This window comes from Cydia pomonella, chromosome 17, assembly GCF_033807575.1.
Source record: "Cydia pomonella isolate Wapato2018A chromosome 17, ilCydPomo1, whole genome shotgun sequence".
Lineage (NCBI taxonomy): Eukaryota > Metazoa > Arthropoda > Insecta > Lepidoptera > Tortricidae > Cydia > Cydia pomonella.
In genome coordinates this window covers 965,796-980,896 of record NC_084719.1, presented here as the reverse complement: position 1 = coordinate 980,896, position 15,101 = coordinate 965,796, and the positions used below count along the sequence as shown (strand labels likewise).

At 39.1% G+C, this 15,101-nt stretch overlaps 1 protein-coding gene across 1 annotated transcript; it reads left to right on the top strand.

Moving 5' to 3' along the window:
- Positions 1-9,297: 9,297 nt before the first annotated feature.
- LOC133527081 (uncharacterized) lies at positions 9,298-13,725 on the top strand. Its single transcript, XM_061863974.1, has 2 exons — positions 9,298-10,276; positions 13,570-13,725. Exons 1-2 carry the CDS (start codon positions 9,471-9,473, stop codon positions 13,580-13,582), a joined length of 819 nt encoding a protein of 272 aa, XP_061719958.1. The 5' UTR covers positions 9,298-9,470; the 3' UTR covers positions 13,583-13,725.
- Positions 13,726-15,101: the final 1,376 nt, after the last annotated feature.

Here is a 15,101-nt window from a genome sequence, read left to right as displayed (position 1 = left end):
GTTTCTTATCTTTCATTTAATTACCGAACTAATTTCATAGTTCGCTTCTTCACTGAACTTTGATGAAGTTAGCTGCTTAGCCACTGTTTCGATCTGTCTGAATAAGTGAATTAAGTCGTCAGTCATCGTTTACTGCGGCTTTGACCGCGGATAATACACTTAATGTTGCAAGAGTACGTATTGTAAATGTTTTGTTTTGATATTGCTAGAAAGAAAATTATCGATAGCAGAGTTCGCTCAGTACAAAGTGCCATTTTCGCCGCACGCACACAGACGTGACATTTACGCACACAGACGTGACATTTACGCACACAGACGTTACATTTACAGGCGTTCTCAGGCACTCTCGGGCAGAGCTTAGTCGGGCTGTGCGCGCGTTGCTCACTTGACGTCCCCGCCGCTACGTAGGTACCTACTGTCATGTACGTCAAAATGCAGTCTCTAAGGAATGTAAACATGATAAGATGTATATATGTATGTAAACTTATATTACCTACTCCTTTTTAAAATTCGAAATTAATACAGAAAAATTAAAAAAGTATTTTCAAGAACGGCGAGAACGGACCTTATGTTTATTTTTTATTTTGTGCCTAGGCTCTCCGAAACATGTCGCGCCACTGATTACAAACACGTCAGTTAAACTTTAAAATAAGCTTAATATCATGAACTAATATTTGTATACTGCACTGATAAAATACCAAGTTTGGGTATTTCGAAAAACTCAGACACAGCTAGATGTCGATGGTATACTCTTAGCCAGACTTTTTAACATTACCACGACAGCTTACTTGTATTTTGATGAACATGGGAAGTTATTTTCATTTATTGAGTAATGTGAAAACGTGAAAGTTTAAATCAGTATGCAAAAGAGTTCCTTTCACGGAATATAATAGTTATATTTATGTTTTAAGCCGAAAGAGGACGACCGCGCCGGAACATCTTTCCATACAAACGTAATCCCAATTATGCTCTCTCGATATTAACGTTTTAGAAAATATTCTTACATAATTAGATGTAAATTAATAACAAAATAACAACTATATCCCTTTGTTTGATTTCTTAATTATAATAAAATAAATATTTTTTTTTTATTGGCATTAAGGGAAGTACATTTTAGTGTTGAAGTCCCTGACTTCTGAGCTAGGTAAAAACCTGTGTTACAGAAGTCAGTGTCCTCTCCCAAACATAATAGTAACTATTAAGACATTTACCATTTTCATATTAGACTTATTCTATATTATTATTATCAGAGTCTGCGGTGCGTGGCAGCATCGTTCCATTTTTATCACTTGTCACTATGCCCGTCACTTTCGCGCTTACACGCTTGTTGAAGTTAGAACGTGACAGGCATGGCGAAAAATGATAAAACGCCGACCATCTTAGCCCTACAGTAGGGCTAATATGGTCGGTATTTTATCATCTATCATCATGTCTGTCACGTTCTAACAAGTATATGTTAGTGCGAAAGTGACACGAGACATAATAAGTGATAAAAATGCGACCATGATACCGCCGCAGGAGGATTTCAAAATTGATATGGAATTTGTTTCTAGCTCTTAAGGTTACGACATATCGTTAAACATTAAAATCTAAAAATGCGGCGCTTGCTTGCATTCTCCCCGAAACCCGCGCTCATACCGATATTTCGCACGTACTGAATATGCTTTTACGCTAGCTTATTCTATAAGGTCGTAAATTTATTCTAAGCTTAATATCATCGTTTGCAGACGTTTCTGCATGTTAAAAATTAATTCATGCCATAAAATATGAATACCAATCTTGAGGTCTTTGTCTAGTAACTTCATCGATTCGAAACCTGTACCCCTAGTGTACATTTTATCGACATCATAACGTGACGAACGCGTTTGCGTTAAGTCTCATTTTGTATAGGATTTTGAGTTTCCAAAACGTCCCGCTTGGCGCGCTCTTTCTAAATCACATACAAAATGAGACTAAACGCAAACGCGTACGTCACGTTTCAAAATCGAATTTATTTACACTAGGGGTACTGATTTCGTGACTTTCGCTCGATAGCAAAAATCACGAACATTGGTCTAAAACGCACTTTAAAAATTGGTATAATTGCACAGTAGCGAAAAATACAAAAATTGCTTCTAAAAATACAAAATTTTATTATTGATCGAACTCATTGATTACTTTTTATTGTTAAAAATTACAATAAATAAAATAAAAACTGAATCGCGATATCCGCGATCCCGGGCACGCACAGCGGTCTCGCTCACACTTGCGCTCAGGGAGAGTGAGAGAAGACCTTGAACCTACGGGGCCTTAATAAATGAAGTCAGGATTTCTGGAATAACTAAATGTGACCTGAATTTTGAATTTTGGCGCAGAGATTCTCTGCCTCTTACCCCAAGAGGGGTGCGCCTAATTCCTTAGCCAGAATGTAGGGTCGTCATTCCGATCATGTGACCAAATTAGGATGATAATGGATGATCGCTTTTCCATACAAACTTATTCCCCATTTTCCTTACTGGGTATTGATATTATGGAAAATATTTTTACACAATTTGATATTATTATGTATTCATCATAGCTACATCATAACGACGCATTGTAAATTTTGGCGTCAAGTATCTTGATTTATCTCAGCAATTACAAAACTCATGGATGTATTGTTTGGTGAACAGTTTATTCATGGCATCGACTTCATTCCTGTAGTTGGCGTTACACGATTGGTTAAATAACTTTTATAGGGAGCGTGCATGAACTGTAGGAGGCAGCACAGGAGCTGTCAGATTTTTGGCGCGAAGCGTAAATGTGAGGTTTATTGTTCCGATGTAGCCCACACGATGGCAGAACCTACTATGCACAAGAAAACACTTGACGTGTAAATGTGCATGTTTATGGTTCCGATTCAGACCACAAGATGGCAGACCCTCCAACACGCACGGTCCCTATAGCAGAGAAAATCGTATCAAAGATGCCTCTTTTTTAATAAAATTTTTCATTGTACAGGCAAATGGGACCGATTCAAGTCTCAAAATTTTCCATGTAGCTTATTCTAAATACACACACTTGGCAAAGTGAAAACTTCTTATGAAAATATTCTATATTTTTAATAAAATCTGTATACCGGCGGTATTCAAATCGACGCGTCGCCTGCATCCTGTAATATAACCCTCGTTTTAGTTCGGCTGAAATTGTTTTACAAACACGGTACGTTGCTAACCGGATATTAAAGAAAAGTTTTAAACTAAATATACACGGAAACAACTAAAATGGATCTCGGTATATGAAAATTGATATTCAAATTTAACATTTTCAGTGTTTTCGAGTGTATATAGGTACTCGATAATTATCCTGAAGTTGTAGGATCGCTCGCTTGTTTGTTTAAATTTAGTTGTTTTAAATCAATTTTAAATGTATATTGTTACAATATTAGTGCATACTACTTAAGATTAAAAATATTATTAGTTGAACTTATAGAGAAGATCAGTGTTTAACGAATTCATTGCCAGGGGGTGTGGCCTAGGAACAAACTTGTATGACGGTGAACGCATATATGCGTCGGTGGCAGTGAATGCGTTAAGAATGTTAAGATGAATAAATAAAATAAATAAATATTAAAGGACCATTTTTCAATCCAACAGTAAGCTTGAATTTTGGTATGAGTCTACTAGACGACTATATATATATATTAGTTTATTCAGAAACCAAACAGTCATATAAACACATTAAAAAGGCAATTCAAATGTACTGCAACAAAAGAACAAGGCAACAAAAAGACCTGGAGGTTCATACTTATAAATTATGTTAACTGAAATAAGTACTTACAGGTACAGTCAGCATCAAAAGTAGCGGATCAAATAACGCTTCATAAGTATCTACCATTCTGTAACCGCTTAACAAAAAGTGATGTATTTAATATAGAACAACCAAGACTCTAAAAGGTATACTTTTGAATGCGAATTTAAGAAATTTATCTTTATTTTGAAAAGTTATCCGGAATATCAGATACTTTTGGCGCGTTGTTTCATCCGCTACTTTTGATGCTGACTGTACAAGTATATATATTATAAATAAATACTTGTATACATAGAAAATATCCATAACTCAGGAGCTCATAGTTTTTCGTACATTTTATTATATTGACCTACGTTTGTTTTTCACAAATTCGGTTTGTTGGTAAAACATAGCCAAGTCACATATTTAACTTGGCTCTTATTTAACATTTATGTTTTTGATGGTATTTTTAATTACAACAAACAATTGTATTCTATTGTAATTTTATTATCCTACAATAATGACATTTACCTACTTAGAAGTTCCCATTGTACAAGTAATTGTTCCTATTCTATTTTTAATTACTGCAAACAGTGTTGGCCGAATGTTAATTAGAATTGACCATTAAGCATTACAAATTGATCCGTGATCCGTAACGAACGGTGACAGTTTACGGATCAATTTGTTATGGTTAAAGATCAATTCTAATTGACATTCGGCCAACACTGCAAACAAGTGAATATGTATGGTCTACATACCGCACAATACATTGCCATCTCAGCGAAATGACTTACAATTGCGTTAAGCAATAAATTACGAGTCAGTTCACGTTCATAATTAGCACCCATCACGCGTGTCCTCATTAGCACTGTTATACACAATATCGCGCTTTTATAGTTAAAGTATTTTCGTATCAATAAAGTGTTTGTATTGAAGAGGCCGAAAAATTTAAAATGACAAAATAAAGGGGTCTCGGCGCCGAATACAATTTCATTCCTTTTGGCGTCGAGACACTTGGCCCGTGGGGTCCAAGTGCCCTTAAGCTCATTAAGGAACTTTCAAAAAGGTTAGCAGAGGTCACCGGCGACCGCAGAGCTGGCAGCTTCCTCGCTGAAAGAATTACTCTTGCAATATAGCGTGGAAATGCTGCCAGCATCTACGGCACCATGCCGCAGGGGGATATTATTTTTGTATTTTATTTTAAGTTTAGTATTAATTATTTATAGATTTAGGTTTTAAGTTTTATAGTTTAATTATATTTTATCTGCTGTAATCAATATTTATTTTTACTCGCACAATAAAGTGTTATGTAGTGAAAATCGCATTAAGCTTGCCAGAACAAAAGAGAGGGAGAGGCCGCCCGCCATCGACCTGGTGGTCAAGCATCGAAAGAGACCTTAAGAAAGCCCAATTGCCAAAACCGACAACCCAGGACAGATCAACCTGGCGCCGTAGAGTGAGGAGACCCGACCCCAGATAACGGGACCAGGGACGGAAGAAGAAGAAGAAGACAATAAAGTGTTTACTTTAAGCAATATTGGGAGTTATCATTGAATCAAGCAACCAACATAATTCGTATATGAGGCACTAGCAGCCCATACAGAATATTCGAAGGCAGTGACAACCACAGATGCTGCAGTTTTTAATTGTCGCAAACAAACAATTTCACCAGCTTGCGTTATTCCGACGGAAACAAACAGCCGCCCGAGCCGTGGAGATTGAAAAACTTTCGTGGTGTTTAGCTTTAACTGCTCCGTCGTACCTATAAGCAGAACTTGGAATTTAAAAAAGGTAAGTTCTTAAATATATACAGACCTAACACAAATATTGTGTTAGTTCAATGACAGAAAAAAAAATTATTCACCTCAGCAAATCGAAAAAGGGTATTTTGATGCTTAAAAAGAGTGAGTACAAGTCGATTTTGCACATTGCGTAGAGAAAGCATTTCAAAGTACGGAGTGTAATTAATACCAATTGGGATTGTTATGGATATGGGTAGTTACCCAACTCAAAACAAACCCATTCCCAAACCCATTCGAATGGGTATATGGGTATTTGGGTTGGGTGAATGAGTGTACCTATAGCCGAATGGCTACATTGATGTAGGTTGAATGAGTATAGGTGTATGTTTGAATGGGTTATGGGTGTATTTTTTCTTACATGTATTTTCGTACTGTTGAGATGAAAAGTTGTGTCACATAAAACCAAAGTTTTTATTAGATTTCGTGCCCTAGAGTCCTTTGCTACACTCAAGATTCTACATAAGGATCAGTTGATACGCTCGTAATTCTAATATAGAATCTTTTAATTGATCAGAACTCAAAGCTTTTTGCAGTGAGAAAAGTAACTTTGCTCAACCCGCACAATTATTATTAAATTATTATCCATTTTGAGTAGCCAGGGGGCACACTGCACGGGTGCAGCAAAATGTTTATTTTATAATGCAAGTTAAATACTAGGAACGATATTTTAATATGAAATTCGTAGGTACTCATCGTATTTTTTATGTATTAACCGGATGCTTTGCATTCAGAAATAAATAAATTATATATAAATCACCATTTATATTATAAACAATATAAAGTCGTCAATTTTGGAAATTGGTACACTAAACTTGTATCAATTACTGATGATCCAGACTATTTCTTTTAAATAAAAATAAATTGAAGAGAATCATTACATCGTTAAAAGCTTTAATTGTTGAGACATCATTGTCAATCAGTATCTTAAAGCGGTAGGCCTCAAGAAATCACTTCTTATTTTTTTTTGACGAGAAAATCGGATTTTCTTAATTGACGAATCGGCCTTCGACGATTAGGCTGCTAATTGTACGGACAAAATGATATAATACTTTAGTATTCTGCGAAAATAATAGGAAAAATACTACTTACGGCTGTCTGTTAAAATATATCCCTGTTAAAAGTTTAGTGTTAGTTTGATCTAATATTCGTAAAAAAACGTCTAAAAAATTATAAAAAAAAACCATAAAACATACGAGATTCAAAAGCGATAATTACTTCGATCCTATTAATCATTACCTATTTATATACTTAACATGAGTCCACAATTTTAAATAAATAAATAAATATTATAGGACATTATTACACAAATTGACTAAGTCTTACAGTAAGCTCAATGAGGTTTGTGTTAGGGTACTTATACAACGATATATATAATATATAAATATTTATAAATATTTAAATACATAGAAAACACCCATGACTCAGGAACATCCATGCTCATCACAGGAATAAATGCCCTTACCAGGATTTGAACCCGGGACCATTGTCCTATGTCCAATAATGTCCTATGATATTTATTTATTTATTTATCTATTTATTTATAATCGATTATGTCTTTTATATACTAGTAACCTAGTGGTTTTGTTTTTTGTACAAGAAATTTAAATAATTATTGCGTTAATATTTGTCTTCGAGGTATTTGAATAAATAATTCTTATTATACCTAATTGCTATGCTACTACTTTCAAATGCCACTTATCCGAACCAGCTTATTTTTCCTTTACCTACAAAATTCAAAATAAAATTGCAATAAATTCAACTAAAATCGGTACCTCGTCCCGTTTAAACCCTCACCTTTTGCGGTACCGCGGTGGGCATCGCAAATTCACCGTACGCCGTTAGCGGCCACTGCAGGTGTGAGGACCGTGGGTTCCGTAGAGAAAATTTGTAACGCTTGTGAACTATACAATCCTAGTACTTTATTAGAGTATCTTGAGGCTTTTTGTTGATAAATAAATATTCGTGTTGTATCTGAGGTAGCGTTGAAAAAACCCGGAAAAATTCCAGAAAATTTCCAAAGGACAGTTTTTTCGAGCTTCTTTCGAAAAAAACAATGCAAATTTCAGTTACAATACTTCCGAAATAAACGAATAAAGGCGAAAAAATCGTTTTTTTTAACTTCTGTATTTTTCTATATGAATTTAATTGGGCATTTAATCAGGAAGGTTAAAGGTTCCACGTCTAATGTATTAGTTTCTGGCATTTTATATGTTTTACACTGTCATCACTCATCAGTGGCATTGTGTATGACGTATTTAATTAACGTATTTAATAAAACGGGAAAAAACAGAAAAAAAAACAATATTTGGTAAAATTCCCGAAAAAAAATTTTTTTCCCGAATTTTTCATCTGAGGTCAATTCAAACTTACAAGTTTGAATTGACCGTGCACTGACAATACTGACATGAAATCGATATTTGAATCATATTGGAATCACACCTTAGCTGTCATCACCTACTCTAGGTTTTTTTTATACCACGTCGGTGGCAAACAAGCATACAGCCCGCCTGATGGTAAGCAGTTACCGTAGCCTATGGACGCCTGCAACTCCAGAGGTGTTACATGCGCGTTGCCGACGCTAGGTACACTTTTTGGCTATAAAAATCCTGTTTATAACTTGGTCCATTGGGGTGACCAACTGGGAGACGTCCGGTCGGAATGCCAAGGTACCGGTGGATCGACGACTAGGTCCAGAAAGACTTGTGCGACATTCAAGCGCTAGCATACAGAATAGGAACGAATGGTGAAATCTAGTGTCAGAGGCCAAGATCTACTTCGAGTCTGAGCCAGTGAAAGTAAGAATAACTTGGTCTATAAGTGACGTCCATGGAAGTGAGTGTACCCCAAAATAGAAAGAATAGGCCAAATTTGTATCAATATCAGGGAAGATAGCAAGATGCTACCATTACCGCACTTAAGCAAGAATCCTTATCATCATGAGATATTATTCTACCGTTACAACATTAATACATTTTCGACCTACTTTTGCAAAAGATGGCCACAAAAGCAACAACTATTCTAGCAGGGTGTCGATATCAAGCCAGAGCTACTGACATTCTTTTGACTACATTATTTCGTTTGGCAATTATGAAGACCACCACAATCACTCACTGAATCCCATTAGCTCAATCTGTATCAGGAAACGCATTAAACAGATTAAACCCATTCGGGTTACAAGGAACCCTATCGCTTGGAGTGTGTGACGGTTAAAATGCAAATGCGTCGCCCGCAGGCGGCGAGAGCACACTATCTTTTTCTGCAAAATGACGGCCGTAGATGTAAACTACTAGAACTGCTTAGGGGCTACCGCGAACCACGTTCGACGTGTTGCCTCCCTGTCACACTTACGTACGAATTTACGAGTGCGACAGAGAGGCAACACGTCTAACGTGGTTCGCGGTACGCCCTCTGGCACCTTTAAATATTACTTACTGAAATAGATGATAATTTATATTCATACGAGTATTTCCCTTCCAGTGATAACTAAATACCTACCTAAGTACTATTAATTTACCAACTACGTATAGCAATGATATAGTCTCATTATAGTGCATGATAACCACTTTTATAGATGTCAATACCGTGGAAACAATCGTATTTTCTTCTTCACATTTAAGAAGCATTACTTTTAAGAGTGATTTACGTCTACGGCAGTTGGAAGCTTCCATAATATTTATTTATCCCAAATTTAAAAAAAAGCTAAATGTTAAACTGTTTCCTTCTTATAATGAACAAGTGTCCATGATATGTATGTATGCATGTCTATGTGTGCGCGCGCACGCATCCCATTACCTACACATACAAAGTCAGTAATAAACCAGCTGTGCCTCGGTACGATTGCGTTTCATTGCTCCCCACTCTACCCACATATATCTCAGTGGCGACGAGTCGTGTCTTACCCGCGCGTAACAAAAAAGTGACATGGAGCATTTTTTCGGAAATTTGTCTGTTTTCGACCATAATTCCCAGGAATGGGAGATTTTTCATAGTCGACTGTTGCAGTTTGTCAAATTAAATCAAGTGGGGGAAGACAAAAAGGGCGCGTTAGTCTTAACGCATTTGTCAGATGAAACATACCGATTGGCAAGGAACCTTGTTCATCCTAAGAAGATTGAGGAAGTCAAGTTCGACGAGTTGGTGAAGGTACTCGATCAACATTTTACTCCGAAGCGCTGTACTTTCGCAGACCGTGCGAAATTTTACGCGGCTACGCGGGATATTGGCGAAAGTATCGAGCAATGGGCGGCTCGAGTTCGAGGACTTGCGGTGCATTGCGAGTTTGGGAGCGCGCTCGATATGATATTGAGGGACAGGCTCGTGCTGGGGTTCAGGGCAGGACCGGAGCGTGACAAGCTTTTCGAACAGGATGCTGCAACACTCACGTTCGCGAAAGCCGTAGAAGTAGCTCAGCAGGCGGAATGTGCAAGGAAGGTGAAGGCCTTACCTACCGTGACCGTTAAGGAAGAGCCACTGTACAAGGCGAGCATGGGCCGGGCGGGCCAAGCGGCCAGCCGAGACCAGCCTATGCGTCGGTGTAGTGTGTGCGGTTTGAAAGGGCATGAGGCTGATAAGTGTCGTTTTAAAAATTATCGTTGCCAAAAATGTCACAATAAAGGTCACTTGAAAAAGGTGTGTAGTGCGCGTGTGAACAACATTTCTGTTGAAGATGTAACTCCAGACGACCAGGATTGCAGTGACTGTCAGGAATGTAAAGTCTTTAGTTTAAGGTGCGTACACTATGATCCTATACTAATGTCTGTTGCCATTAACGGAAAGGAGTTCGATATGGAAGTCGATTCCGGTTCGAGCAGTAGCGTAATTTCAGATAGCATGTATCGAACAGAATTTTCAGAAACACAGTTAAGTAGTTGTAGTATGAGAATATGTTTCTACAACGGTCATAAAATCTTACCTCTGGGTTATTTTTCCACACAAGTATCATTTAATGGCATGACAAAGCAAATTTCATTTTATGTCATAAGAAATGGAGGTCCAGCCTTGCTTGGGCGAGATTTTATGGCCAAGTTCGGATTAGGTATATTGCCTATAAATAAAAATTACAATTTAAACTGTTCGTGCGATATAGATACCGATAAGTTGTTAAATAAATATAAAGAATTATTTAATGATGATTTGGGTTGTTTTAAATATGGCGAAGTAAAGTTACAGCTTAAACATGGTGTCAAACCGAAATTTTGCAAAGCTCGACCCCTACCTTTTGCACTTAAGGGTCCCGTAGAGGAGGAGTTGATGAAACTCGTGGACAAAGGAATATTGGTACCTGTCAATCATTCCGACTACGCGACGCCTATAGTACCGGTACGAAAGGCTAACGGTAGTGTAAGAATATGCGCGGACTATTCGATAACTATAAATAACGATGTATACATAGATACGTATCCGCTTCCCCGTATCGAAGAAGTGTTCGCAAAACTTAGTGGAGGGCAACATTTTTCCAAGTTGGATTGTAGTCAAGCGTACAATCAGTTCCGACTTTCCAAAGATTCTCAAAGGCTTACTACTATTAATACGACTAAGGGCCTGTTTATGTATACACGTCTCGTATTTGGATTGGCAAGTGCGCCCGCGATTTTTCAACGGGCGCTCGAAAGCGTACTAGCGGGTATCGAAGGGGTAGCCGTGTTTTTAGATGACGTGTGTGTAACGGGGCCCACTAAAGAAATACATCTGAAAAGGTTAGAGGAAGTTTTTAAGCGGTTCCAAAATGCGGGGTTGAGGTTAGGTAAAGATAAATGTGCTTTTTTTCAGGAAAGCGTCACATACTTAGGTCATATTATTAATAAAGACGGGTTACTGAAGTGCCCAAAGAAAGTTGAGGCAATTGTGAGTGCTCCTCGGCCTAATAATGTGACAGAATTGAAAAGATTCCTGGGTATGTCTAACTATTACCGAAATTTCGTTCCAAATGCATCATCTTTGCTAGGGCCTTTACATGAGCTATTGCGCGCTGACGCGCAATGGGAGTGGTCAGAGCGGCAGCAGGCGGCGTTCGAGGCGATGAAGCGCGAGCTGGCGTCAGATCGCGTACTCACACACTTTGAGCCGAGCGCGCAGCTGACGGTAGCTGTAGATGCTGGTCCCTACGGTCTTGGGGCAGTACTGGGTCAAATTGGCCCCGATGGCATCGAGCGACCGCTCGCCTATGGTTCAAGGTCCCTAACAGCCGGCGAGCAAAACTATAGCCAGCTTCACAAAGAGGCTGCAGCAATTGTATTTGGTGTGACACGGTTCCACCAATATTTATATGGTCGGCAGGAGCCTTTTATTTTGAAAACGGATCATAAACCGCTTTTAGCAATATTTGGCAAGAGCAACGGTATTCCTGTAATGACAGCGTCGCGTTTAATCCGGTTTGGCATAATTTTGTCAGCATATAATTACAAAATTAAATATATTACCAGTAAACAAAACGAGGTTGCGGATTATTTCTCGCGTATACCGACTCAGAATCAGGATCCGCAGGAGTCAGCACTTGAAGATGAGGAAATACATACTTTAAATTCAATGCAATTAAACAGTCTCCCGTTAACATATAAAGATATTCAGGTAGCGACAGCCAGCGATAAGTGTTTACGTACTGTACTTAGGTATATACAGTATGGCTGGCCACGTAAAATTAAATGTAGGAATATTTATCCATACTTTTTATGCCGTAACGAACTCGACGTAGAACAAGGTTGCTTATTACGAGGGCATAAGGTGGTTATTCCGGCGACTTATAGGTCTAGGTTGCTACAAGAATTGCACAAATCGCACCAGGGAATAGTCAAAACAAAAAGTAATGCACGAGCGCGCTTATGGTGGCCTAACATAGATAAGGATATCGAACAGCTGATTAATGCATGTACCGTATGCGTGCATCAGCGCGGCGCGCCCCCGCGCGCCCCTCCTTCGCCATGGGCCCGCCCCACCTCTGCGTGGCAAAGGGTACATATAGACTATTTCTCGGTGGGTCAAAGGTCGTTCTTAATAGTAGTAGATGCCTTTAGTAAATGGCTGGAATGCTTAGATATGGGGAACAATTTAACTACGCGGAATTTAATAATAAAATTGAAGTTTTTGTTTGCTAGGTTCGGTCTTCCAAGAGTTATTGTCTCGGATAATGATGCAAAAATAGCTTCTCAAGAATTTGTCGAGTTTTGCAAAATAAACGGGATACAATACCTTACGTCGCCTATTTACCACCCGTGCAGTAACGGGATCGCCGAGATAAATGTTCGCACTTGTAAGACGCAGCTAAAGTCCATTTTACAGTGTCACTCGTGTGCTCAGATCATAGATGAAAAGTTACAAGACTTTTTATTTGAATACCGTAACACTGCACACTGTACGACGGGTGCCAGCCCGGCTAAGTTAATGTTGGGCCGCGAGCTACGCTGTCGGCTGGACTTGTTGCGACCGCCGGCGCCGGCGCCGCGCGGAAACAATAATAAGGAAAATGATAACAATAAAAATGTTAGACGGTTCGAAATAGGTGACCTAGTGTGGGCCAGATGTTATGAAAACCGTAAACCTTGTTGGAAAAAAGCGTGTATATCTAAGAAACTTGGCAATAGAATGTATGAGGTAAAATTAGAGAATGATATTGTAGGTAAGAGGCATATCGATCAATTATTAAAATATACGAATGTGGAAACTGATCTGTTATCGTCAACTGACGTATCAACGTCAAATTCTGCCGATTACACACCTGTATCAGACCCTCTCACTTGTTCACTTGATATTCCAATTACGGTTAATGATCAATCGGACAGTACGGGGGAAGAGGTGAGAATCGCGGAGGGAGAGATGACTGAGACCGAGACTCCTATGAGTGCGAGTGAAAATAATCAGGTAGTTGAATCATCGGAGCATTCTGAGCAACCGGTGCAAGACAATAGGGAGGGAGTCTCGTCTGGCTCATCGCCTGCTCCTCAGCCTGGATGTAACTTAAGACCTAGGCTTAAGAAAATTAATTATAAGGTTTAGCAATTAAGTAATTTGTTGTAATTGTCCCCAGATTCCCAAATTAAGTCGGGAGGAGTTGATATGTATGTATGCATGTCTATGTGTGCGCGCGCACGCATCCCATTACCTACACATACAAAGTCAGTAATAAACCAGCTGTGCCTCGGTACGATTGCGTTTCATTGCTCCCCACTCTACCCACATATATCTCAGTCCAACAAATACACGTACACATGTGTGATATATTGTCCAATCCCAAAATATATATACTCAGTAACTAACTGTTTTGGCTCAGCGATCAAAAAGATCCAAGTCCGTTCGTGTGTGGAATACTGTTCACATCTGTGGGATGGTTCAGCCAAATACCAGCTTGAGGTGCTCGAGTCAGTCGAGAGGAGGGCCAAGAAAATTATTAATGACGACGATCTGACGAATGCTCGACTTCAAAGTCTGGAGCATCGTCGCAAGGTTGCCAGCCTAACGATCTTTTATAGGATTCATTTCGGAGAGTGTGCTGAGGAATTGCACAACCTTATTCCTCCTTCCCCATTTCACCATCGGACTACCAGACAATCGGCACTTCGGCATCGCTTCATGGTAGGTATTCCACAAATACGCACGAAGCGTTTCGCTTCAACATTCCTTATGCGAACTGCCAAGGAGTGGAATGCCCTGCCCGAGTCTGTGTTTCCGCATGAGTACAATCTGAATCTCTTCAAGGCTAGAGTAAATAGGTATCTCATAGGTAAGCGTGCTCCACCGTAGACCGCATCATCACTTACCATCAGGTGTGATCGTGGTCAAACGCATCCATAAAAAAAAAAAACTTGGCCGCCGAAACGAGAGAACGCCGCCTGTCCCGATCCAGCACGGTGTCCTGCCATGAATTGGCATTCAGCCGACGCAGGTCCGCCTCCACGACATCACACCAGCGGTACCTGGGGTGCCCGATCGGCCAACGGCTACATACACAGTAATGTAGGTAATTCCGGGTTTAGGGATTATGATAAGGACACCAGGTTGTATTGTGAAAAAATGGGATTCTGGGATTTAGGCGTTTTAAGAACTAGGCATTTTACGCAAAAATAAATTTATGAACAAATAGGGGTAATCACATTCCCAGTAGTGACAACGAAAATAATTACTTCCATGATAGTGACATTCTTGAAAAAAGACTGCGCACAAGAATTAAGGCATCTCCATTATGGAGTTCCTTCCAGACAACTATAGATCCTGGTTCCATAATGGAGTCGCTGTTCCAACAGTTCCGACGTGTCTGTTCCTGTTTAGTTTTAGAGCCCGATTAATGACCGATCCCTTTTATTGTTGATTTTAACGATGATAGCTGCGATAAAATCGATATTTACCAATACTTTCGATTTCAGTACAAGCTTTTGAAGTGAACTATAGTTATTTTGGCACAGATAATATTTACGAGCCTTGAGAGCCTATTACCGAGGATTTGTTAGCTGCACGTCCAATACGCAGTTCGTCCAAATCGTATTTCGTCCAGTCGTCTACTACGCAGTTCGTCCATAATGTCCAACGCCAAAGAGGCATTAATTTGTCACAGACCACAGAGCA

Coding starts and splice junctions, on each gene's coding strand:
- LOC133527081 (XM_061863974.1), top strand. CDS start 9,471: ATGGAGCATTTTTTCGGAAATTTGTCTGTTTTCGACCATAATTCCCAG.